At 32.4% G+C, this 25,298-nt stretch overlaps 1 protein-coding gene across 7 annotated transcripts in view; it reads right to left on the bottom strand.

Moving 5' to 3' along the window:
- The window catches only part of GRIA2 (glutamate ionotropic receptor AMPA type subunit 2), a 139,807-nt gene that overhangs the window by 37,172 nt on the left and 77,337 nt on the right, over nt 1–25,298 (bottom strand). For all 7 annotated transcript variants that reach the window (XM_011360337.1, XM_011360334.1, XM_011360335.1 and 4 more), the window contains exons 4-6: nt 18,853–19,049; nt 14,539–14,592; nt 9,764–9,925 (exon numbers count right to left, since the gene is read on the bottom strand). In XM_011360337.1, coding sequence (XP_011358639.1) covers nt 9,764–9,925; nt 14,539–14,592; nt 18,853–19,049 — 413 coding nt within the window. The remainder of the gene's footprint in view (nt 1–9,763; nt 9,926–14,538; nt 14,593–18,852; nt 19,050–25,298) is intronic.

Raw genomic sequence — 25,298 nt, 5'->3', positions numbered from 1 at the left:
CAGAGATCTTGAAGTGGACCCTGTCCTAATGGGACTCACATTCTCTCCCAGTCCAGTGAAAAGATATATAAACAGATAATTACAATGTACCCATTATAGTGTTATGAATTGGTCCAATGGTAGATAGTTGCCTGTCTTGTTTCTTTTTTAATATGCAGTCCTATCCTAAGAATATATTCTCAAATATAGGAAATTTTCATACAAGGACATTAATTTCAGTACTATTTATAATGAGCAAAAATTAGAAACAACCTAAATTTTTGACAGTAATGTTAAAAAAACCTGTGCTTTCTTCTTTGAGAAAGTATTATGCAGCAATTAAAAAGTAATACTAATAAAAGTATGTAACAACATTAATAATGCTAATTATAAAATAAGTGAAATAATTATTTTTTTTCCCCAAAATGAGAATAACTTAAAAAATGGTGATATCCCTTCAACAAAGAAGGGAAAGAAAATAAAATGGTTGTAATAATAGGGAGGAAACATACATGATTATATTTCTTTTTCAAGTATTCTATAATACCCACGCACCATTTAATAAAAACTGTATTATATCAAAAACATTGTATCTACTTAAAAAAAAAGACTTTTTGGAAAAAATAAGAGATATCATATCAGGATTTATCTGCCTCACTTAAATGTTCCTTTCTATTCTCTTAGTGAAAAAAAAAAAAAACATAGATTAACTTGCTTTCTTATACAGCAATTAGTTCATTGACAGTGTAATTCTTATAATAATCTAGGTCACTGAATAGGAAACAACCTAAAATGAATAAATTGGATATTTTTAAAAAGTATTACAATTTGTATTAAAAAATTATGATAGTTAAAAGCCAAAATCTTCACTGAGTCAACTTGCTCATATTACTACAAGAAATCTATAAAGCTATCTGCTAAGTGTTTTAGATGTTGATGAACCACATTAAAAAATAAGATTAGGTTGAATGAACTGAAAGCATTTAATTCCATGTGGCATGTTATAATTATGATTCAGAGCAAGATCATACTAAGAAGAAAAATCAACCTTTTTAAAATGTTCAAATCTAATCAAGTCTCAAGCCTATTATCATTTTAAATTAAAAGTCACAATCATAGAAACACAATTCTGGGCCAAGAGAAAATCAACAGCCTCTGTATCCAGAGTTCCACTTTGTTTATGTTCTGCATATGTGGCTCATTTCTTTTTCTAAACAAATATGTTCACATTTTGATTGGATAGTTAAATATTTCAGTTTTATCCTACCATTCACTAAACTAGATGTAAATTAATTTGAAGAGAACATGATGGCACCATAACTATCTCCTTCTTTGAAAACAAATGCATCATCGCTGCCCTGATGTTTATGTTCTGTGAAATCCCTCAGCTGAGTTGAAAATTTATATTTCAGTGGGGGGTCATTATGTTCTGCGGTATTGTATCACAATCACATCATATCCATACTTTAAGAAGAAATCTGGGAAAATGTTTTTATGGTCCATTTTTCAAACATGCTCTTTATTCCATTCTAAATGTATGCTTATCGAGATTACTTTTTTTGAAAATGAAATGAAATATATATTGTAAAGATGTTTTTATGCCCAATATTCATCAGACATTGTTCAAGAATATATTACCATAATTATTCATTAATACCAGAAAACATTATTCTGACAGCCAAAAAAAGAGGGGATAAAAACAACTTCAATGTACATTTAGAATTTATTTAATGGATGTACATAGGCTAAAATATAAAATTTTATGGGTCATCGTAATGATAGCACCTATTGCTAAACATATATTACCTACACCATGCTAAAATAGAAAAGTATTAGACTCTAAGTATTATGAAAGTCTTATAAAATTTCCTATGAATGGCTACTTTCCAAATTTTCTTTGACAGTTGAAATTGAATTGAGTAGTTGAGAAAGCATGGCATATAGCATCAAAAGACAGGCTCAGGGGGATCGTTTCATAAACTATATAAATGTCTAACCAATGTACTGCATACTTCACACTAATAAAAAAGAAAAGCTGAAAAAAAAAAAAAAGAGCTCAAGACCTGATTTTACCATTTACTGCTTGGTTGCCTTGGGCAGCTTAACTAAAGTATCAGTGCCCAAGATCTCTTATCAATGAAATATATAGAGCAATGTCTCTTCTATTTTGTAGTGATGTTGGAAAGGAAGGGAGGAAAAAAAAAAAAAAAGAATTCATGTTGTCCTACTTCTCTCTATGCCAAACCTGAGCTGAATAGTTCCCTATTAAGCCTTTTAAAAAAATCCTATGCAGCAAATATTTTTATTCTAATTTCACAAGTGAAGATTGCAAGTTATCAATTTATGTTTTTCCCAGAGTCACAAAACTATGATAAAGGTGGAATCTGAATACAGTTCTAGGAGTTTCTGGGGTAATGAGGGTGACCAACCATCCAGGTTAGCCTGGGGCTGTCATAGTTTTGAAAGAGATAGTCCCAGGAAACTTCTCAGTCCTAGGCACACTGGGATGATTAGTCCCCTTATGTGGCAAATGCCACATCAAATGAGTAGAGTTAGAGGAAATGAGAAGCTGGGTGAGTTGTAAACTATGCTAAAAATGAATGTTATTGACCAGCATTTTATATTCTTTTTTCATCTGATTACCATCTTTATGTAAAACCAGCTTGTTTTTACAATATTTTGAAAACCGTTATCTTGATCTATAAGAGTCTGTGATCCAATAAGTTCAGAAAATGTTTCTGAACTTGGTATATTAAAGGCCCTGAGACACCTTGCAGTAACATTCCAGTTTAACTTTGTTTGATCAGCATTGCCCAAACTAATTACCATTTTTAAGATTTCCTTAACACCAATTGCTTTCCATAAAAATAATGTTCCATGTAACAGTTTTATGGACTGATAAATTTTACATAATCATTTTAGTAATAGCATTAATTTTTTAGTTAAAAATATCACATGCTGAATGATATTTCCCTAGAGAATCTTACACAATATAACTCTCGGTTTCTTCATTTTACAAAATTATCAACCTGGTCAAAGACGATGAACTCTAGGAAAAACAAATTAGCCTATAAGAAGTATTTTGGAAGTTCTTTTTTTTTTTAAGGATTCTTGGCAATGTCCAAGAATCAAGGTAGAGCCACAGGAAAAAGAACAGTATTAAGAAATATATTATAAAATTAAAAGAATTCACTTCTCATAATTTCAAATTTAATTGCAGTTTAAATTCTGGAAAAGAGCTATCTGTGATAAGGTCATCTTTAATTTCCTACAAAGCCCTTTGAACGTGCCCTTTGAAATGTCATAAAGTCAAAAAATCATAAAAATTCAACATTAGTGGAGCAACAGGAACTCTCATTTCATTGCTGGTGGGAATGCAAAATGGTATAACCACTTTGAGAAAACATCCTCTTACCATATGATCCAGCAATCACACCAATTGATGTTTATCCAAAGGAGTTGAAACCATATATCTACTCAAAATCTAGCACACAGAGGTTCATAGCATTATCCATAAATGTCAAAACTGAGAAGCTACCAAGATGTGCTTTCAGTATAGATAAATAAATTGTTATGTATGCAGACAATGGTATATTTTCAGTGCAAAAAGGGATCAGCTATTGGGAGGGAGGGGGAGAGGGGAGGTAGGTGGGTAAAAGGAATCAAATATGTGGTGACAGAATGAAATCTAACTATGGGTGGTGAACACACAAAGCAATATATATATTTCTTACTGTTGAATGTTAACCAATGTCACCATAAAAAAAAAAAAAGATCCATATTAAAAAAAAGGAATGAGCTGCCAAGTGAGCTTCCAAGTCATGAAAAGACATGGAGGAATTTTAAATGACTATTGGCAAGTGAAAAAGCCAATCTGAAAAGGCTATATACTATAGGATTCCAACATTCTGGAAAAGGAAAAACTATGAGAGTAAAAAAGATCAGAGGTTGCTAGGCGTTGGGAGTGGGAGGAGAGATGAATAGGCAGAGCACAGACAATTTTTAGAGCAATGAAAATACTCTGTATAAAACGATAATGATGGAAGCATGTCATTATACATTTGTCCAAACCCACAGAATGTACAACACCATGAGTGAACCATAATGTAAATTGTAGAGTTTTGATAATTATGTAGATTCATCAGTTTTAATAAATATATCATTCCGGTGAGTGAAGTCGACATTGGAAGAGGCTCTGTGTGTGGGAAAGGGGTATGTGGGAAATCTCTGTACTTTCTGTTCATTTTGTTGTGGACCTAAAACTGCTCTAAAATAAATAAATAAAGCCTTAAAAAAATCCTCAGCATCTTTAATAAGCACACAAGCTAAATCATATTGCCAAGGGTGAAAAGATACTTTATTGGCAAGAAACAAAAATTAGCATCCTTTATTGTACTCTATATAAATAATAAAAATAAGTTAAAATTCACTGTGAATAAAGACTCATGTAAAAGGAATACATTAAAAACAACATTTTTTTTTGCCAAAATATCTGGTTGGCTATTGACCCTGACTGAAAATCCTTCTGAAGGACCAAGACTTTTATATCCTGAAACATTAGATTCACTAAATGTTTCAAATTTTCAGATAAAATTAATCAGATTCATCAAGATAGAAAAAAGATACTCAAATCAATACATTGTCTGTTTTTGATTCATTCAGAGGTAGATAAAGACTTTCTTGGAAGCAGATCTTTTATTTTGTTAGTTGTATAAATTCTCCCTCCTGCCTCACCCCTCTTCCTAGGACTGACTCTTCTAAAAAGGTGAAAGTTCCTGATTTTTTGTAACATAAAAAGTACAACAAATAGTTTCCAGAGTAATTTAGGATTTCATTTCAGCATCTGGAGTTCAGAGATAACTACCTGTAAGCCACTACAATCTTTGAGACACAGAGGAACCATTTGGCGTTTCATAGATTCAGCAAAAAATTATAAACATTAGTATACTTTTTATTGTGTGCTTAAATTAGCACTTATGTAATCATGGTAATAGTTTTGGAGAGATCTTCGGTATCACCTACAGAGGAAGAAATATGGAAATGAGCTGAACCCAGATATTCTGCATTATAATTTTAAGTAATAGTAATGCCTTTTTTAATGGTGTAATATGTATTTAAATAGTGCAACTTTTTAAAAATTATTTTTTACAAAATATGTAATTGTGTCAATATCAGATTTTTAATTCATGGGTTTATTTCAGTCATCTCTACATTTTTTCAACCACAAAATATAAGGAACTAAACATGTCAAACCTCTAGATTCTTGTGTGGCAAAATGCTTTAATATCAAGAGTAGGAGACACCTATGTACCAGCTGTGATTTTGGTCAGCTAAAACATTCAAGAAGCAGGATTAATTCTATTAGGCCACCGGGGTACTATTTAATGTACAACACTAATTACTTGACTGAAAAAAATTATACTATTTTCAGACAGGCCTAATAACTCTCTTAGGATAGCAATTAAGAGAATTTGAGTCTGTGCTTTAATCGTTTCCTGAGTAAAATGAGATTCTTTTGGGAAAGCCATTATTTAAATGCCATACAATTGTCAGTCATATATTATTGTTAAATTCAACACCAGCAGGACATGACAGAAACAAAAATTGAACTAAGCTTTAAATTGTTGGTATGGCAAGGTAGAATACATAGTTATATCTTGCAAGTTGTGGAAGACACCCGAAACACTGAAAGTTCATCTATCTAAAGATAGAAATATTTGTAAATTATTTTTGAGATAGTGATAAATCATCTTTATAATCTGCCTCTTTTTGAAAAGAAATCTTAAGGAAGGTAAAATGCCCATTTTTAAATCTGGGTGCCATGATGGTTCAGATCTGATCACTTCATCATTTTATATTTCATCAAGTTAAATCATACTGTCATGGCTGAATAAAAGGGCAGAAATTTAAACCAAATTTCATAGCAATAATAATTACCCATTTTTTCTTTCTCAATGATTAGATATTTTCAAAGTGTTTATTTATGTTTTTCATTTTATTATGCTCCATTTCAACAAATATCTATTATGTACAAACCACTGAATGAGATTTGAGGTCAATAAGATACAAATGATGCAGACTGCCTTTCAGATTCTTGTTTTTAATCTACAAATATCTCTCAACTGAATTTATATCAATGTTATGAATGGTTATAATTTTTGCAGTTATTATTTTAAAAATACAGAAATTAAAAGAATTGGCAAATTCAACAAATACATTTATTTTCCTCCATCCTCATGCCAAAACCACAATTCAATTATTATGTCGCCTATGTTGTTTGCAGTATCTTACTGAAAGCTCCCTTGCCATCGCATGTACTTCTTGCACTCTCTTGTCACCAAGGCAGGCACAGTAAACTTCCTGTCTCAAAACCATGATTATCACTCTTCTGTAGTACTTCCCAACTGCTCTCAAAATGACACAAAAAATTCCTTAGGCACACGAGGTCTGTGTCCTGCATGTCTCTAAAGTATTAGTTCTGAGAATTCCCTCAAAGCACCTCTAGTCAACCTCCAGACTTATGGACATATTTTCCTTACACTTGGGACTTTATGTATCTTATTTTCTCTATGCAGAGCCATTGTCCCTTCTTTCTCCTAATTCCTACCTCTCCTTCAGGTTTTAAATTCCATATTGCTTTTTCTAAGATGGCTTTTCTTACTTCCAGAACTTGGATTAGGAGTTTATAGTAGGAGCTAGCACAGTCTCTTTGCTTTCCTCTCTTTATTCATTCAGAAAGCCTTTATTCAATAGCTCCTATGCACTAGTCCTTATTCTAGGAACTTGGGATCCATCAGTGAACAAACAACAACAACAAAATATCCCTGCCCCGTGGCACTTACTTTCAAGCAGAAGGAGACAGACAATTAACTATGTAATGAATAGACTAATTATAAATACAGTAAACTAGGAAGTAAAAATGGGAAAAAATAGAGCCGAGAAAGGGAAACAGGACATACCCTAATGGGTAGAGAGATTGCAATTTTAAATAGAGAGCCTACTATTGGCTTCCTTGAGAAGATGGCATTTGAACAAAGACCTGGAGAGTGCAAGAGGCTTAACCATGTAAGCGTTTAAGGGGAGGATAGTTCAGAAGAGGAAATAACCAGCATAAAGACCTTAAAATGGGAAGGTGCCTTTTGTGCTTATGGAACAGCAAAAAGGCCCATGTGGCTGAAGCAGAGTGAGCAGGGGGGAGAGTGCCAAGAGAGGAGGTCACATGTGACTCGGAAACAGAATGTTTAGGGCCTTATAGGCCAGTAGGATGATTGCCCTTACTTTGGGTGAAACAGAGGGCCCTTGGAGGGCTTGGAACAGACCAGTGACAGAATCTAATTTATATTTTAAAAGGACCACAAACATGGAAGATAGAGGGGCAAGTGTGGACGCAGGGGAAACTGGTTCAGGAGACCATTGCATTGACCCTGGGAGAGACATGATGATGGTGGGATTTAGGGTGCTCACGGAAGAGGTGGTAAGAAGTGAGGCAGAGCTGATGGGATTCCTGACAGATTGGATGTGGGATACCGGGGAAAGAGAGGAGTCAAGGGCATTTCCAAGTTTTTGGTCAGAGTAACAACTGAAAAGATGAAGCTGCCATCAACTGAGATGGAAAGCCTGTTGAAGGAATAGTTGGCAGGCATTGCACTTTGAGTCTCCTTAACTCTGTCACGCTACTGCATCGCTTTGAGTCTCTGTGTACATTGCTCTTTGTCAAACACCCTCCCATGCTTTTCCTCCTGCCCAACCACATGCAAAGCCCTGCTCTGGCATCCCATCTCCAGAAAGCCTTCCTTAACATCCCTTCCCCCATACTGCCCTAATCGTATGCAGGGAGCTGGCATATTTTACATGCATTGTGCTCTATTATATTTGCTTATTTCATGTTTGTCTCCATTAGACTTCAGATTATTAGCAGTAGGACTATATAGATATATATGTATATATACACACATATATACATACATATATACACATATATACATATCCATCTATCTCTCTCTATATATATATCCAGTTCCCAGCCCTCTAGTCCATGATTAATATGTGTCTGTTTTAGGAAGGACTCCCACTCAAAGTCATATTCTCCCCACAGATTTTTAGTAATTGTGATCAAACTTCAAAAGCCATATAAAGTGTTTCGTATTGGCACCTATGTACCCAAAGCTAAGTCATTGTAAATGTTGTGTAATCTTCACAGCAACCTGGGAATTAACAGCCGCTACTGCATTACGGAGATGAGAACGCTGAGCCTGGGGTCAAACAGTGAACCAGAGCCCGTGTTTTTAAACGGATACACCTATGCTCCTTGCAGCACCCCACAACGAGGGGCTGCGACGATTTCTCTGAACGTTGGCAGAAGTAGCCAAAATGGAGGCACTGTGGAGGGAAATGCTACCGTGGGAAAGAAGCAAAGAAAGGTTAGCAGGCAAGCTCTCGAAAGAGTGAAGCCTGATGCTGGATTTTGGCAAAAATGTTAAAATGCCTTGCCAGGATCTCTCACACCCTGAATTCACTTTGCATTTTCAAGCATGACACATGAACTTTAATAATGATATGACTTCCACTAGAAAAAAAATCATCTCATTTTGCTTTCATCCTTCTCACAGCAGGCAGCAGTGGGAGGCAACAAGATGACTAATAGAGTATTCAAAAAGAGCACTTTAGTTTCTTTTGAAAATGAATGCCACATGCGCTCTTCATCAGAGAACTTAAATGGCGTCATCTCTGAATGGATGCAAGCCTTCAATTCCACAGAATGGGATCGGCAGTCAGACCTCTATGGAGCACAGATGGGACTATACACTGACACTTGAAAGACGAGGTGTCTATTTGCCTGTTACATCATGGTACTCCCAGAAGCCCATGATACTATTATAAACAGTATGAACGCTGAATCTCAATCAAGGTCACCAAACAAGAAGTCACCTAGTTTTGAGAAAAAAAATTAACTCTGAGTTATTCTTTAACACTCTGTGGGCCGCTCTCCTGAATTTGACTGAAAATTAAGGATCCATTTACACATCTAAAAGTAGAAAACTTCAAAGCTTAAAATCCTTACCTAGAAAGTCTCATAATGAGACAAAAATTTGAAGCCAAACATCTATTTCTATATTTTTTTCCGTAATGTGTAGAAAAACAAAACAACACAAAGCCTCTCTATGATGTCTAAACATAACCGTGAGGGCAACTGAAATAAGACTGTCCTTGACCGATTCGTACACAATCTGCTTTATAATATACAAATAAACAAACAAAATCACTGTACATCTAAAAATGTTTTGCAACTTTTGCTCTTAATTTTCATAAGTTTGGTTTTATAAAGAATGAACATCAACTCATCCCACTCACTCCTTCATCTACTCTTTACCAGGTTTTACTTTTACTCTGCTCTCAGTAAGGTGACCAGAGGGGCGGGGGGAGAGGGGGACTTCCTATCAACAGGAGAAATAATTTAGTCTTTGGAAGTAAATATATGCATGTATGTATATACCCAATAAAATACATTGAATAAACAAGTGAAGAACTCAATGCGGCCAAACCCGTGGAAAGTAAGAGATGAGTCTGGTAGTACTTATTTCAAATCAGTGCATCACACTTAGCTTTCAAAGATTTTTTTTGTCTGATTGTGGGCAACATTGCATTTGTTTTTTAATTGCTGAAACAAATTGAGATTTTTATCTGCTTCCTAAAGTGTCCCAGAAAACAGGCTACTAGCCAGCAGTTACATATAGATAAGCATTAATACAGATGTAGACGTAGATATTGACAGATAGAAATGTACCTTAATTGTAGTTGTGTGTGCTCCAGGGTATTCTTTTTCTTCAAGTGTTGACCATCTTTCTATAAATTTAGATACCAGGGAATCATCATAGTCTACTATTTGAAACCCAGAGACGTTTGCTCCTCCAAACTGAATTTTTAATAGGTCTCCATCAGTAAATCCCTAGATAGAGAACACATTTATGTCAAATAAAACTTAACATTTACTAAATAACTCTATACCTTGTGGTTTTACAAATTTCAAATAACACAAGAGGTAAAAAACCTATCGTAAATGTTTCATGTTATCAGCCAAAACTCTTTAGCAGCACCTAGCATCATCTTGGCATCATGGTGGGTCCTTAATCAATGACTGTTTATTCGTTGTATGTGCATAAACATCCTGTATGTTATTGAGGAATCTTTCATGGTTACGGACGGGGTTTTATTTATTGAATCCACAGCAGAGCACCACCACGTGGTTACATATACTTACTAAACTACTTCTCCAAGAGCTCTAAGTCTGTGAGCCAATTATTCCTATGATTTAAATTGGCAATATAAACATCTTTTAAATGAAAATGAAAGTTACTGAGTGCCTAGTCATTTTTTGAAAACAATTAAATAAACAATTTCACATTACTCATGAAACTTAATTTTTGATAAAATACATTAAATTTTAAAAATCAATTTCTCTTGCATTATTAGAATGAATTCAGTCATTACTAAATATGGTGTTTCCATTGATTTCAAAGATTGTGCTCTTATAAATTATATCTCAGTTTTAGAGTATAGTCTCTCAAAGATGAAATCACAAATTTATTTAAGTCACAATTGTAAATATTTCCAGCTTATACATTTATTCCTTATTATTGTGCATAAGGAGTGAATATATCCTGAATCCAAAATAGGAGAAACTTTCTTTGTTGTTGATATTAAAAAATGCATTTTAATATTATTTGTGTGGAAAAGAATAATTTATTATTGGCTCTTAATATGGTTTTTCTTTTTATCAAAATAATACCAATAGTGCAGAAAGGTAATAACAAAAATCATAGATTTTCTGCTCTATCCAAATTATGCTCCAGTTAAACTGCTTCAAAACAGTTTCAATAATATTGATTTTCATGTATTTACTTCCATATTTTTGCATGACACATTTTTGCTGTTATTTCTTATTTATCCATTTTAGATATTTTTGTTGAGTTTTTGCTTATGCCAGGTATGTAATTCCTTTACCTAACCAAACCATTTATCTTCTCATCCATTTTAATGTTCACTATTTTCATATTTTTAATTCTGTTATTCAAAGCAAAGCCAAATAATGAGCTAGGATTGCATTTTCCTTCTTAAATAACATTTCATTCTAATGTTAATAATTACTTCATTTTTTCACTATTTGAAACTGATATACCGAACCTTAATTTTTTCTGTATACCTATCTTTATTTTTTTCTAGTTGGTCCATGAAAACTTTTCATGTTCATATGAGTAAAGCTTTTTTAAAAAAATAAAATATTTAAACATATCAGGCAATCTATTCCATTTTTTTTCTAAGTATTTAATTTCCAGGCCACCTCCTCCTTAATGATGTGACGAGTTAGTTCCTCTTTCCATTTACTCTGCAGCTGTTACCCTAGAGCAGGTGTCCCCAATCCCCAGGCTGCTGACCTGTACCAGTCAGTGGCCTATTAGGAACCAGGCCGCACAATAGGTGAGTGGCAGGCAAGCGAGCAAAGCTTCATCTGTATTCGCAGCTGCTCCCCAGTGCTAGCTAGCATCACTGCCTCAGCTCCACCTCAGATCATCAGGCATTAGATTCTCATAGGAGCACCGGTCCCTGGTGCCAAAAAGGATTGGGGACTGCTGCTGTCTCTTCACCGCTTTTCTGAGTAGTTCCCCTGTTTCCTTGATCCCTTTTCGCTCATGTGTTATTACTTTCTCCTGCTAGAGTCTTTGATAATTTCCTGAGACACAGTGGAGGTAAATTTTTTGAGACCTTGAAGTTCTGAAAATACCTTTATTTTGCTCTGACACTTGATTAGTATTTTGGCTGAGTATAGAATTTTAAGCTGAAACTGTCATAATCTGAAGGCATTGTTTCACTGACTTTTGTTTCTACTGAAAAATACAGTGTCATTATTTCTAATTTGTGACCTACTTCATACTCCTGCCAGCCGGTCACCTGCCAGAAATCTTTAAGATAGTCTAATATCTCTGACATTTCATAATGATATTTTCTTTGAAATATGAGAGGTGTTTTTTTTATTATTATTGTCTGTACTCAGTGGGCATATTTGTGTTATTCAGTATAGGAAATTTTTCTGAATGTTTCTTTGACAATTTCCTTCCACTGTTTTCACTATTCCATCCTTCTAGAATGCTTGTTATTAAGACATTGTAATCTTTAGATTAAATGTCTAAATCCCTTACAGTCTCCCCCATACTTACCATTTTATATTATGTTGTTATTTTGTTACCGAACCTGGAAGATTTTCTCAACTTTATCTTTAAAATCGTTTAATTTTACTGGTTATTTAAAAAGAAAGTAAATTAACTTCTTGGCGATCTTTCTTATTCTTTGATTTCTTTTTTTCTTTTCCATAGCATTCTTTTTCTTGTTTTATAGTTAATATATTTTCTCTTATTTCTCTGGAAATACTCTATAATTTTAAACATTTTCTTGTCATTACTACTTGCTCTGTTTCTGTTTACATGTTTGTTTGTATTGCATACTTCATGCCTGGTTTTGCTTGGCTATTTAAAAATAAGACTAAAAATTTTCTTGAAATTTCTGTGTTCAGGGTGAGACTCATTGAGTGTGCTTTACTGCAAAGTAGATAGTTAGGTGGGGTGGATAGCAATGCTTTTTGACTATATTTGCAGGGTTGAAGAAATAAGAACTGGGATCCCCTTATGGCCACATCTCCATCACTTTATGTATATTATCCTATTAAATGCTATATCAAGGAACTTCATCACAGCTTGTGTTTTGGGAGCCTAATGAAGCATTCAGCAATTTCTGAAGAAATTAACAAAAAATCTGAGAATGCTTTTTATCTTTTCTAACCACCTACTTTAACGCTCAACTGACACAGGGTAGGGAAAAGGGGACATTGCTAATCAGGAGTGTGGAGCATGAAAACTCTTTAACTTCAATGGCATTCTCCAATTTTAAGTGTCAGTGAAATTTTCAAGTGCCCTCTAAATTCTCAGAAACTGAAGTACACTACGGATTCTTTGAACTTACTGACTCATCAGTAATTCCATATGGTGAGGATACCAAGTATTCAGAAAAGAAAAAAAAAAGCTTCAACTCAGATAAACTATCAGGTAGATTTCTCCCTAGAAGTATGACAGCAGAACAAACTTGCTTTTTATTTTTTTTAGATCTTTTTACTTTGGTCATTCAAACATTTCTTTACTTTTTCATAGCATCAGCTATCAACTCTCAAATTGATGAGCCACCTTCTGTCATTATTTCTCAATGTTCCAATATAATCTTCTCCATCTGGACATTTTTTAAACATTGCAGCTTTCATTGTGGCTCTGTGTTGTTCATCAAATGGCACGATTCACACAGGGGACTGACTGTCCAGGCTGTTCCCTGCACAGAATTTGGTTCTGAAGAGACTGAATACAAAGCCTATCTATTTTAACTCTTGCTTCTCCGATAGGAGGTCCTTTAGGATCTATAATATCATATAATAAAGGGAAGCTCTAATAAATTCTTATAGTTGGTAGCAATTTCATTGCCAAACAGAAGTTTTATCTTGAATAACCAATTTCTCCCATTAGCATGTGGGTTTGAGATTTAATATTAATTGCAAGTGCCACCTTCTAGTAAAAACAATATTTATCAGTTGTAAGGTTGTAATTTATTTACTTTTATCACTTTCTGTCGCTGCTAGAAATGTCTTCTGATGTAACAGTCTGATATTTCAGAAACCATAAAATCTACATTTGTATAAACACGAAACTTTTTAAGAGTCCTATTATACTATTTAGAATAAGTTCTCATTCTCTCTCCCTCTTTTTCTCACCTTTTTTTCTGAAGTTGAGGAAGGGCGATGTCAATCACAAAGAATCATACTTATTTAAATAACATACACCTTTGTAACAGTAAAGCTTTAAGTTCATTTTATTTGCTGATCTAAAAACTATTTTGAACAAAGAAATATCTGATGATAATTCTAAATGGGCTGTATTCTTAAGAGAGGGAGATACAATTAACCACACAGACATACAGTATAATCTTAATTTGATAGGAATCTTAATGAAAAAATGATAAAGCTATAGGAATTCATTTTCTTATATAGTAAGTAGTAAGTAATAAATATATGTCGGTATTTTCAGGTTTAATTTTTACTAGGACATATTCTCACAAATGTGCATTTATTTCAAATATTACATATGCTAAAAACTTTAAAAGAATGGACAAAGGATACAATTTATAAAATGCAATGACAGTGAGAAACAAAGGGAAATCTGGACTGTTAAATTTTATATATTTTTGAAAATGTCTCCTTAGTTAAAATACACCTTCTAAGACAATTTATAAAGTTTGTCAAATATCATACTATAATTTCTTATATCATTTATAATAATAGGAAATTTATTAGGAAATGTAAAGGAGAAAGTAAATCTAAAACATAACAAATTCAGAAATATGTTGTCACTTCTATCAATATAATCAAAATACATTTTATAAATATCACTGATAAATACTGATTGTTCAAAAATTTTTTAACTAATAAGAACCTTTATTAAAATAATGAAATTCAGTTAATTCACCTACCAGATTTGCAATGATATAATGGTATCCTTTAACATGTTTTCCAATGGTAATAACCTAACAAAGATAAAGAAACAGTTATTTAATAAATGTAAATAATGTAAATATAAAACTACTGATGTTATCTGTCTCCGAAAAAATCAAAATATTATCTCCTATATTTTTGATAGTTTACAATGAGTTGTATTTAATCAAATATAATTCTCAAACCCAGAGAATATTTCTCTCAGAAAAGAGTAGCAACACATTTTAGTGCCTAATATATGTTGCCTTTCAAAAAGTCAATAATTAGACAAAAATAACTACCTTGGTTTTGTCAATAGTGAAAATAAACCACAAAATTTTAAAAAAGAAGAAAACCAAAAACATGCTGAATCTATGTCATAATTTTATCCCTACAAAAGCTATGTTTATTTTTTTTCAATGAAACATTCAACTACTGAAACCAACATCTGAGGTTTTATATCCAGACATCTCTATTTAAAGATAAACACACATAGTTTATAGTTATACATAAATTTAAAAAGAATATTAATAAGCACATAAAAGCATTTTATATGGAGCTATAAAATAATATTCCTAAGAAATGTTTATAGTTTAGTTCAAATAAATATTATTATTTCCAACTTGAGACAGCAAAGTATCAGAGAAACTAATATTTCTCCGCAAATCTAAGTCAAAAATCAATGGCAAGATAAATGCATCATGGAACTGTTTTGGTAAATGCTCAAGCAATTTTGTACATTAATGAATCAATTTGACTTTCACCAATCGATGTCAATTATGCAGAGAGTAGAAATGGTGAAATGACCACGTTGTGGTCCTGGTACTTAGATATTCAAATGTAATTTCTATTTTTAAGAAAATAGTCACACCAGTGGAAAACACGAAATGCCAGGGCTACAGACAAAAATGCAAACCATTAGCTCACATCCCTGATTACAGTTTCGGTGGCTTTCCATTGCTTTTAGCGTAAAAGACAAAATCCTTCATATGCTGCAGATGTCCAGTGATCGTGCAGGTTTCTCCAGGACCACCTCTCCCCTTCCGTACACTGGAGACTCTGGCCCTCTTTCAGTATTTTTGCACATAGAAGGTTTCTTTCCATCCTCTCAAGGCTTTACATATTCTGTTTCCTCTGCTTGGAAAGTTCTCTCCATCACCGTATCCTTTGTCTTATTTAAATTAAGGCACAGTGAAGCTCAACCCAGTGTTACCTCCTGAAGAAAGACTTCCCCGAGTCTCCCTCCTCCCTAAGTCAAGTGCTCCAAAGCAATACATTTAGCTTAAGGGCAAGAGCAAAGTACCATATTCCACTTTGATATTCGGTGGTAGCTATTTGGAAGGGAGCTAGGGTTTATATTCTAACCGATTTTTACATAACACAACTAAATTGCCTTTTCCAAGAAACAGAACCCTCTGTTTTGAAGGGAGAATTCTGAAGAAAAGATGTCCTTCTGAATGAAAAAAATATATTAATTAACATCAGCTGAATTAAGTTATGTCCCTTATATTTCCTATTGACATCTGTTGGTCCTGCCTACTATTCAACTTTCTGAATCATGAATGTCTTTTTTTCTTGGAATCAAGAAAAAAACATAGTATAAAAGGTATTACCAGTAGTCCCTACTTGAGTCTAGTGTTTATTGAGAGAAAGGAGGGATATGAAAATTCACTAGCCCTATTTCTATATAAGAATTAGTGTTGGCTATACCAATAATCATATCTTTGCTTCATAATAACCATTATTATTACACTAACAATAGAAAATTTATGTTAATTTCTAAATTTTTTCATGGCTAAGTCCTTTTTCTACTTAATTATACCTAGAAATAAGTGCCTCTAGGTTTTATCAAATGATAAAATATTCATAATCTAACAAAGTTTAATTCTGTTTCTAACTTGAAGGTACTATGAAAAAAAAGTTTTGTCCCTTGTCTGTTCTCTTATAAGTAGAGATAGAGCGAATAAGTAAATAAGTATATTTCTTGAAATGTACTTCAACCCTGCTTTTTCCTGGTAAATTGTACTTCTTGAGGCCTTCCATGATCTCCAATCTAAATGATCTCTCTGTAATTTTCTCTCATAGCATCCTGTTCTTTTCATTCACAGTATATACCATTATTGTAATTACGCATTTCTTTCTTTAAATACAATACAGATATTCACCTTAATGGGGTCTTGCTTGTTTTTTTTAGCATTACTATCTTGGATCTACTGCAATGACTGTCTGGCAAACATTAGACACTTGAGGAAATTTATTGAACAAATAAATGAGTGAATCCAAACCAGCCAAATGCTATCTGTATGTGAACCCTTCAGAGAACATCCCATCTTTGTTAAGATAGTTACTTCCTCTTCCATGCTCTTAGACCTCTTGTATTATAATTTGTAATATCGTAGTGTTATGTATGTACATTTTCTTCCTTTCTAAACAATGAGTTCATGGTGTAGAGACACTACTCTCTCTCGCCTTTTTTGTACCCCTCATTCTAGACACATAGGATATCCTCAATAAATCTTTGTTGAATGATGCAACCATTTATAGTATATTACTCATTTAAAACACATTCGAAAATGTCTTAAGAAAATGAGAATAATATACATGTGCAAAATACTCTACATTGTGAATGGATGTCCATATGGACATTTATTTCATCACGATCGTGTATTTGCTTCAAAACATTACATTCCATGTATTCCCAGTTGTTCCTGTAGTTACTTCTAGTTTTGGAAAGTATTATTTTTATATAAAATTTCTCAACATTTATTATAATGACTGATGAATACTAAAAATTTTAAAACAAAGACTAATGGTTAATATTAAAATTCAGTTTTAATGAGAATTTCCTATAAAATTCAAATGAGTTGTTGAGGTTCACGTTTAAACAAGAGGCCTTCAGATTAAAAACAATCCTAAATTCACCTCCTAAGACAGGAATCAAGATTTTTCTACTGAATGTTCACCTCTCTGGTATACATTTAATTCTGTCTATAAGAAGATATCATTATTCAATTATTTAATATATCATGACATCCATTTAATATATCTCAGGGCCTATATTATTATATATTATTAAAGCTTCAGAAACATTTATATTTGCAAAATGCTTTGTGTTATACAAATTAGTGAATCTAATTTTATCCTCAAAGCCTGGAAATGCCAAGAAATGCATACTCGACTGTCTATTTTTCTTCCAAGGAGCTAACATATATATAATACATAATAACATATATGTTATATATAAATGATGACTATATATACACACATGTAATATATATGTATACATATACATATGTATATATGATAGCTACTAATACAATGTGTGTGTGTATATATACACTTATATATATGCATGTAATATAGTATATATCAAATATATTCCAGCCATCAAAGACATTTAGAATTTATATGCACACACAAACACAATTTATCATCTAGGAAAAGAAGCAAATACCCACTGAAGGAGATCTTAGTAAATCCTGATGTTGCTTCACCACCATCTCTGGTCACTTACCCTATCTATAAAACATAGTGGATTTTATTTTGATCATTAATATATTACTGCACTACTTTCTGTCCCGAAAGATCTTTAGCTAACACAGGTGGTATAGTAAGCACATATAAAACATTCTTATCTCTGGTATTGTGTTACCCTTTAAAATATTCCAAATAAATCTATCTGGTTTACTTCTCAAATGGTGAACACAGACAGACTGAATGTGTCTTTCATACATATCTTAATTTCATAGATTAATAGTTTTATGGTGACACAAAATCCTCCTAATAGGAGGAAAAAATTACTTCTTGGAAAAATAAAGAATGCTTTCTCTGAAGACATAGACCCATTTGGACAATGATACAGACTTAGCGCATGGTACTGTACTCTACTGTTTGAAGTAATTCATGTAGAGCCAAAAAATTAATGAATTACTCACTTTTCCCTTAGGACCCAGACTTATTTTACTTAATATATGTCTATTTCTTTATCTCTAAGAAATTCAACAGAATTATATTTTAAATTTCCAATTAAAAATGTCAAAGTTAAGGGCAACACACATCACGTAAAATGTGAGAGTCAGGAATTATACATTGAATATATTTCATGATTAGTATGATGTATCAGCATTGTTGAAGACCATCTGCTATTACTAACGAAAGCCAGAGATAATTTAATTGATGATCTTTGTTGCATCCGTCATAAACTATAAAGTAAAAACTGCTGTTTAAGCACCTTATACAAATACTCATCCCAAATGCTGACAGTGCACATATATTTTATATTTGGTGTCATTAGAAAACGGAGAATGGCAAACCTGGTCTACAATGTCATTGACTTTATCCCGTTCACAGTCCAGGATTACACGCCGTTCCTTTTTTAACTCCAGATCTTGAAAAAGTGATCGGTAGGTCTCATCTTTCTTGTCATTGTTAATGTTTCCTACATTGATGGCAGTCACTTGCCATTTCTTTTCAGCAGCAGAATCCAGCACAGCTTGCAGTGTTGATAAGCCTAGGAACACAAAGAAAAGTGATGACTGATAAAGATACTCAAAAAACTCTGATTGTGTTGTAAAACTGACAGAGAACATATTTTTAAGGGTGATATTTTGTGCAACTAAGGGGATGTTGACTCCTCTAAAAAGCTACAGCTATGATCTTTATTAACACCTACTTATTTCCACTTCACATTAAAAACTCTTCATGTAAGTTCTCTTGTTCTGAGTCATAGGGTCTTACAGCTCTCTCAGTACCTTTTGGATATTACTAATGTGTAATGTCTGTAATACCTCTGGTTCAGGTGAAATCAAAAGACATTACAAAAATTCCTTTCTCCTCTAGATTGGAAAATTGTTTCATTGTATATGATAATCTATCATTTCATATTAATATTCTGAAGAGATTGAGTAGGTTTTCAGTGAGACAAATCTATAAATCTAAGAAATAATATCTGAGCCTGATATATTTCCTTCTATTGTTTTCTACTCAGCAGCTGTTGTTTTTCTCAGCCTTCTGTTATATCTTTTTTTTTTTGGTACTGGCACTGATCCCATAGAGATTAACATGTTCACCCATTAACCAGATGGCAAGAGTTAGTTTTCTAGTACAGATTTGTTATATTTACTTAACTTCCCAAATGTAAGGCCATTTTACTATTTATTAATAACTATCCTTACAGACCTAGAAAATTTAATTTTCATTTTTAATTGTTCATACATTACCTTGTATGTAGGATTAAGAGCGGAAAATGACTTGAGAATTTATTTCCTAAAGTTAAATCTGAAGTTTAGCACTTGGAAAACCAGTACCTAAACCAGTACTTGTCTTCCACATCACTTCAACTCTTCATGGCCAGCTCAAATCCATTGTTTCTATTAATAGCTTAATGACACAAAAGCAAGGCTCCGGAAAGAATTCGGGACTTGTATAACATCATCTTCCTGATTCCGGAAAGACTTGCATCTTTCACAAAAGAATACCAATCCCTTTTTACCTATAAAATGTGGGATTTAGCTACTGTGATCACATCACTCTATAAGCTTTATTCATTTACTAAACTTTATTTAAATTTATTTACCATGGTAAAAATATGTCTATTGTAAATGTTGTTGACAACTATTTGATCTTGGAAAACATCATTAAAAAATTATTGATTGAGTATTGGCCAGGAGTATATAAGATGAACCTAGAACATCTCGTGATACCAGAAAGCAAAGAAGCTCTCCAAAACTGTCAGCATTATGTCAAAAGACTCGGGAGTCAATTTGATGAGGATTACTTTAAACAAAGATGAGTCAATTTAAATATCTATAAGAATATTAATTGCAAAAACCTTGAATATATAAAATATTTTAAATCCATGAATTTGTAATGATATTAAGAAAAAAACATTTGGTAGCCTTTGAAGGATGCTAGGAAACTAAGTCATTATTTTGGAAACAAATAAAGGAAGAGAAACAAGCATTTTCTTGCCTTTCCTATATGAACTATATTCAGAATAATAATTAATTAAGAAAGATTTTTCTTTTTGGAAAGACTCTAGCTAATAAATGATGAATGAATATAGATTTAGAATTATAACCATCTTGTAGCACCTAGTGAATTAATGACTCAAGGCAATAATCATTACTGCTGCTAACAACACAAAGAGAGAGACAACCCGAAGCTACTTGATATTGTAATGATATTAAGTGTTCTACACAACTTATGAAGTTCCTGCCAAAACAGTGAGCAGGAATCTCATCAAGCTTCTAGATATAACTACAAATTTATAAGAAATAAATGGTACAGAGTAATATGCTAAGTACCATTGTGTTGTAATCATCAAAATCCAGACTGTGAAAAACTCCGTTATATTATAAAAGCCTTAAAAGATATATTAACCAAATGTTATATATGGACCTCACAATTATCCTGATTCAAGCAAACTGTAAAAGAATGGATGATATTAATGCATGATTGTTATTTGTTTAGATATAATAACATTGTGATTATGTTTAAAACAAAAGAATTGTTCTTTCAAAATACTGAAAGTTTTACAGATGAAATTACATGATGTCAGGTATTTCAAAATAATTGTGAATGGCAGAGGGATATAAATAAAACAAGATTCCTCATATAGTGGTCATTAATAGAGCTGGGTCAAGAGTCCTTGGGGTCTTTATGTTAACCTCTCTATTTGGTTATTTTAAATATTTCATAATAAAAATTTAAAATAATTTACTTTTATTTTAAATTGAGAAGTTGAATCATAAACTGAACTTAAAATGAGTTTTGTTTTTTTGCAAAACAAAATTAATTTCCTCCATCCACTTTTGTAATAAAAAACATAGGTTAAACAAGAATTTCTCAAGGGAAAATTTAAATAGAGATCATACACCATTATAAAAAATCTATTTATGATAAAACATTTTTAAAAAACTTCATCATTCACCTACAATTTCCATTCACTATAAGTAAATTAAACCCTTTCATGATACAATTCAAATCCTTTTCCTGTTTTTTGGCAATGAAGATAGCACATACAGCTGGTCACCATGATCAATTCAACAGCTATCAGCTTGCTTCAAAACAGTTATTAAGTCTATCCAAGAGTTTTCTAAAACTCTTCTACTGTCTAGGTTCTACTTTTCCACATTCCAATCATTATGCAACTTTTCTTTGTTACCTCTTTAAAAACATTACATCCACAGATGATGGTCTGTATGCTACCCCCATATTATTATATAGCACTTACAAGTGAGTTTCCTTTCTTCTAGACAATAAGTTATTTCATTTTATTTTTATTTTATTATAAATTTTACCACACACTAAAATAAGTTTCAAGTGATAATATTCTTGACATTCTGTCCTGTCTTTCAAAGTATAAGAAATTTTAAATATAAATGACAATTTGTAAATGAATTTCTTCAAGTGATATTTCTAAACCTAACATTTATTGGCAGTTCACCTTGTCAAAGAATATGAGGTATAAAAATCAATAAGAATGTGTTTTAAGAAATGGCTAAGTTTCAAACTCATTCATTCTGTGTGTCAGGAGTAACTCACAGTTGATGTGAATTCTCTACTAAAACTTGCAAAATTAATATTTTCTAACCTATGAAACCTAAAAAAAAATTGCATCCATTTATTAAGAAGGCAAACTGTTCAAATAGTTCATATCAGACTTGATGAATTCAATTTTTTCAGAAGATACTGAATAATATTAAATCATTTCCTAAGGACAGATGAAGTAGGTCACAAACCATGGCATGACCTGACTCACAATTTAGAGACTGCTGGTCCATGTTTAGTAATCCATATTCCTAGATTTGTTTTTTCAGTAATAATAACTGACCCTCTCAAACTCTCTCTCAACTTGATCTGCCCCTTCCTTATAACTTAAAGCTTTGTATTAAGTCTTGTGACTTTAAATTTAATGAATCAACTTGAAATTTAAAAATCACTGAAAATGCATGTTACAACTATTGAGGTGAAATTAAATTCTTCAACATAACACAGAAAAATTCATGCTCTTGATCTCTTGGTACCATATTCTACTTAGGAGAGAGAGTATTATTTGAGATATGCCTCTTTTTCTTTCACACAAGCTGGCATAGAAGTATCTTTATAAATACATTCATCCCCTAATTCAGAATATAAACATGTATTGACAACAGGAGTTCTATATAAATGTTAGTTTGTTTAAAGCTATTGGTAGATATTAATCATTCAACTCTAATATCTATACTACTATGTTAGGATATTTGAGTTATTATAGCAGAGACTAATTTCTTATTACTGAATTACTTAGAAGAAAACATAAAATGCACAGTTGTTCATCTACAAATAGAAAAAAATCCAGAAATTAATAAATATATTTAAAATATGGTCTATAAAACCTCAAGAACATTACAAGAGTCTAAAATTAAGTTCTAAATTCTCAAACATTTGGTTAAAATAAAGAATGGCTAAACTAAAGTATTGTTGGATGGCATTACTTCCTCATGTGCCTAATTTTTACTGGACTAGTTATAGCTGTAAAACCTATTTTAATCTCCATAAAACTCTTTCAAAGTGTTGCTAGCAGTAGTTCAGCTTCATATTGAGCTAGAGTTAATAACACTGTGAGAAGTAATAGAAAAGCTATTAGCCTAAAAACAGGTGACGTCTAAATGTCATAGTTTGGACATTGATGGGCAGAATTAAAAATGATTACTGCAAATAGGTATATTTCACTCAGACCATGTCTTTCTTTTTAAAAATATTTTCTTTGTTCCATTTAAAATTCACTGCCCTTATTCATCTTTCAGGAACAGAAATTAATATTCATGATCACTAAATCATGGCAGCATGCTTAGGCCAGATTAGATTAACGTATCCTTCCCTCATTGACTTTCTCAGGAACTTCTAAAAAAAAAAAATTATAATTTTGAAGCATTTTTATTCTATGCATGATATCTTCTTGAAACTGGAATCAAATCCTTCAGGAACTGGAATCAAATCCTTCAGGAAAACGGTATGGCTCAAAAGTAAAACCAACACGTAAAGACATAAAGCATTAGTTCTGGTTTTATCTACTGTCTATAGAAATGTATTGCCTTAACTTATTGACATTAAGCCAATAAATAAAAACTACATTTTGATTAAATCCTGGTTCAAATTTAGATAAATCTATATTTAATGCATGGACATAGATAACCCCATTACTCTGTAATTAAAAATCTATTGAAGATCTATCTACCTACTCTCCATGGAGTAGTAAATGCAGCTTTTAGGAAGAGCACTGGGTCATCAAGTAATGCCAGGCTACTGCCACATGGCTTGGAGAAGGAGAAGACACTAGCAGTCCTATAAGGTCACGTGGCACCAAATGACAGTTTCAAGATTCCTCTCACAGGTAAACTCGAAATAGTCAAAGATGATCTGTATAAAGATCAGGATACATCTGTGTCCTCTTTTGTTTACTATTGGAATGCATCGTCCTGAACTTGTTGCTCAGCACTTGTGTGGGTAGTTGAATGCAGTAAAGGTTTAATTGTTGAGTAGTGCAGTGAAGAAGCACAGAAATATTTTAAGTCTTTTTCATCTAGTTCAAATTTAGGGCAGAATATTGGAGAGAAATTTTCATGCTTGAGCCGTATGCTGTTCAAAAGAACATTTATGTATTTAGGAATGAAAAATTTAAAATGTTTACCTGATCTAGACTCTCAGAAAAGTTATGATTATTGAATACTAAAAAAGAAAAAAATAACAAGGGAGAAGAGAGAGTACCACATCAGGAACAGACCAAATCATTTGAAATTGTAGCAGGTAGAGATGTAAGTTGAGGGATAAAATCATGGAATCTTTTTTTAAAAAATATGCATATTAAAGGGAATGCAGAAGCATTCTCAGATCACATAACACTGAAATAAAAAGAGGCTTCCTTGAAGTGTAAGAAAAATGGCTTAAGGACCGATGCAAAGAAACCAGGTAACATGATGAATGTATAAATAAACTTTATAATTTAATATGATGGCAAAACTATAAAAATTAAGATAATAATAAGAAAAAATTAAATGCCAAAAATACAATTTCCATGAGCCAAGTAAAACACTACATACAGGTCAAATCTTATGCCAGTATTTTGAGTCTTACACATTTATCACTGAAAATAATTTCAGATGAAAGGCCAATATTATACTCTTCATAATAAAGCATTAGTAGCTACTTGATAAACACTTGAAAATGTATCTATAAGGCCATTTTTGGCTTTAATATATAATTACTTAATATTATAACTCTAATGTTCTTTCAACAATGCACTTGAACTCAATTCAATTTGTATAATTTAATGATGAGATTATCTCATCACTTCAGGTTCATTTAATAATTCTAAAGTATTAATAAAATCATTTTTAAATGTCACAGGTTCTTTTCACAAGTACATAAATCCATCAGTCTCCACTTGATCATTTCCCAGAGCTTTTCTTTCTTCACTGCCTCTCTTCAAATTCTAGAGTTTCTCTTTTTCTATTTATGTTAGCTGGTGTCTATTTAAATTTTCTCAAAAGTTCAGTTTCAACTAGAGGGCATAGCGAGGGTAAAGTATGTCCGTAAAGTAAAAATGCCACCTTCAACCTTGAGAAACAGTAAAGCAATGAACAGAATTCATCTTCCGATCTTTTAATTTATCTAGCAAGATTCAGGTTCCAATATCATCTCAAATTTAAAATACACCAGTGCTGAACTCATTCACTAACACTATTGAATATCAACTCTGCTCCAGCACTATTTTAAG

The sequence above is a fragment of the Pteropus vampyrus genome, unplaced genomic scaffold, assembly GCF_000151845.1.
Source record: "Pteropus vampyrus isolate Shadow unplaced genomic scaffold, Pvam_2.0 Scaffold53, whole genome shotgun sequence".
In the NCBI taxonomy this organism is placed as follows: domain Eukaryota; kingdom Metazoa; phylum Chordata; class Mammalia; order Chiroptera; family Pteropodidae; genus Pteropus; species Pteropus vampyrus.
The sequence above is the reverse complement of the archived record's forward strand: the minus strand, read 5'-3'. Positions and strand labels throughout refer to the sequence as shown.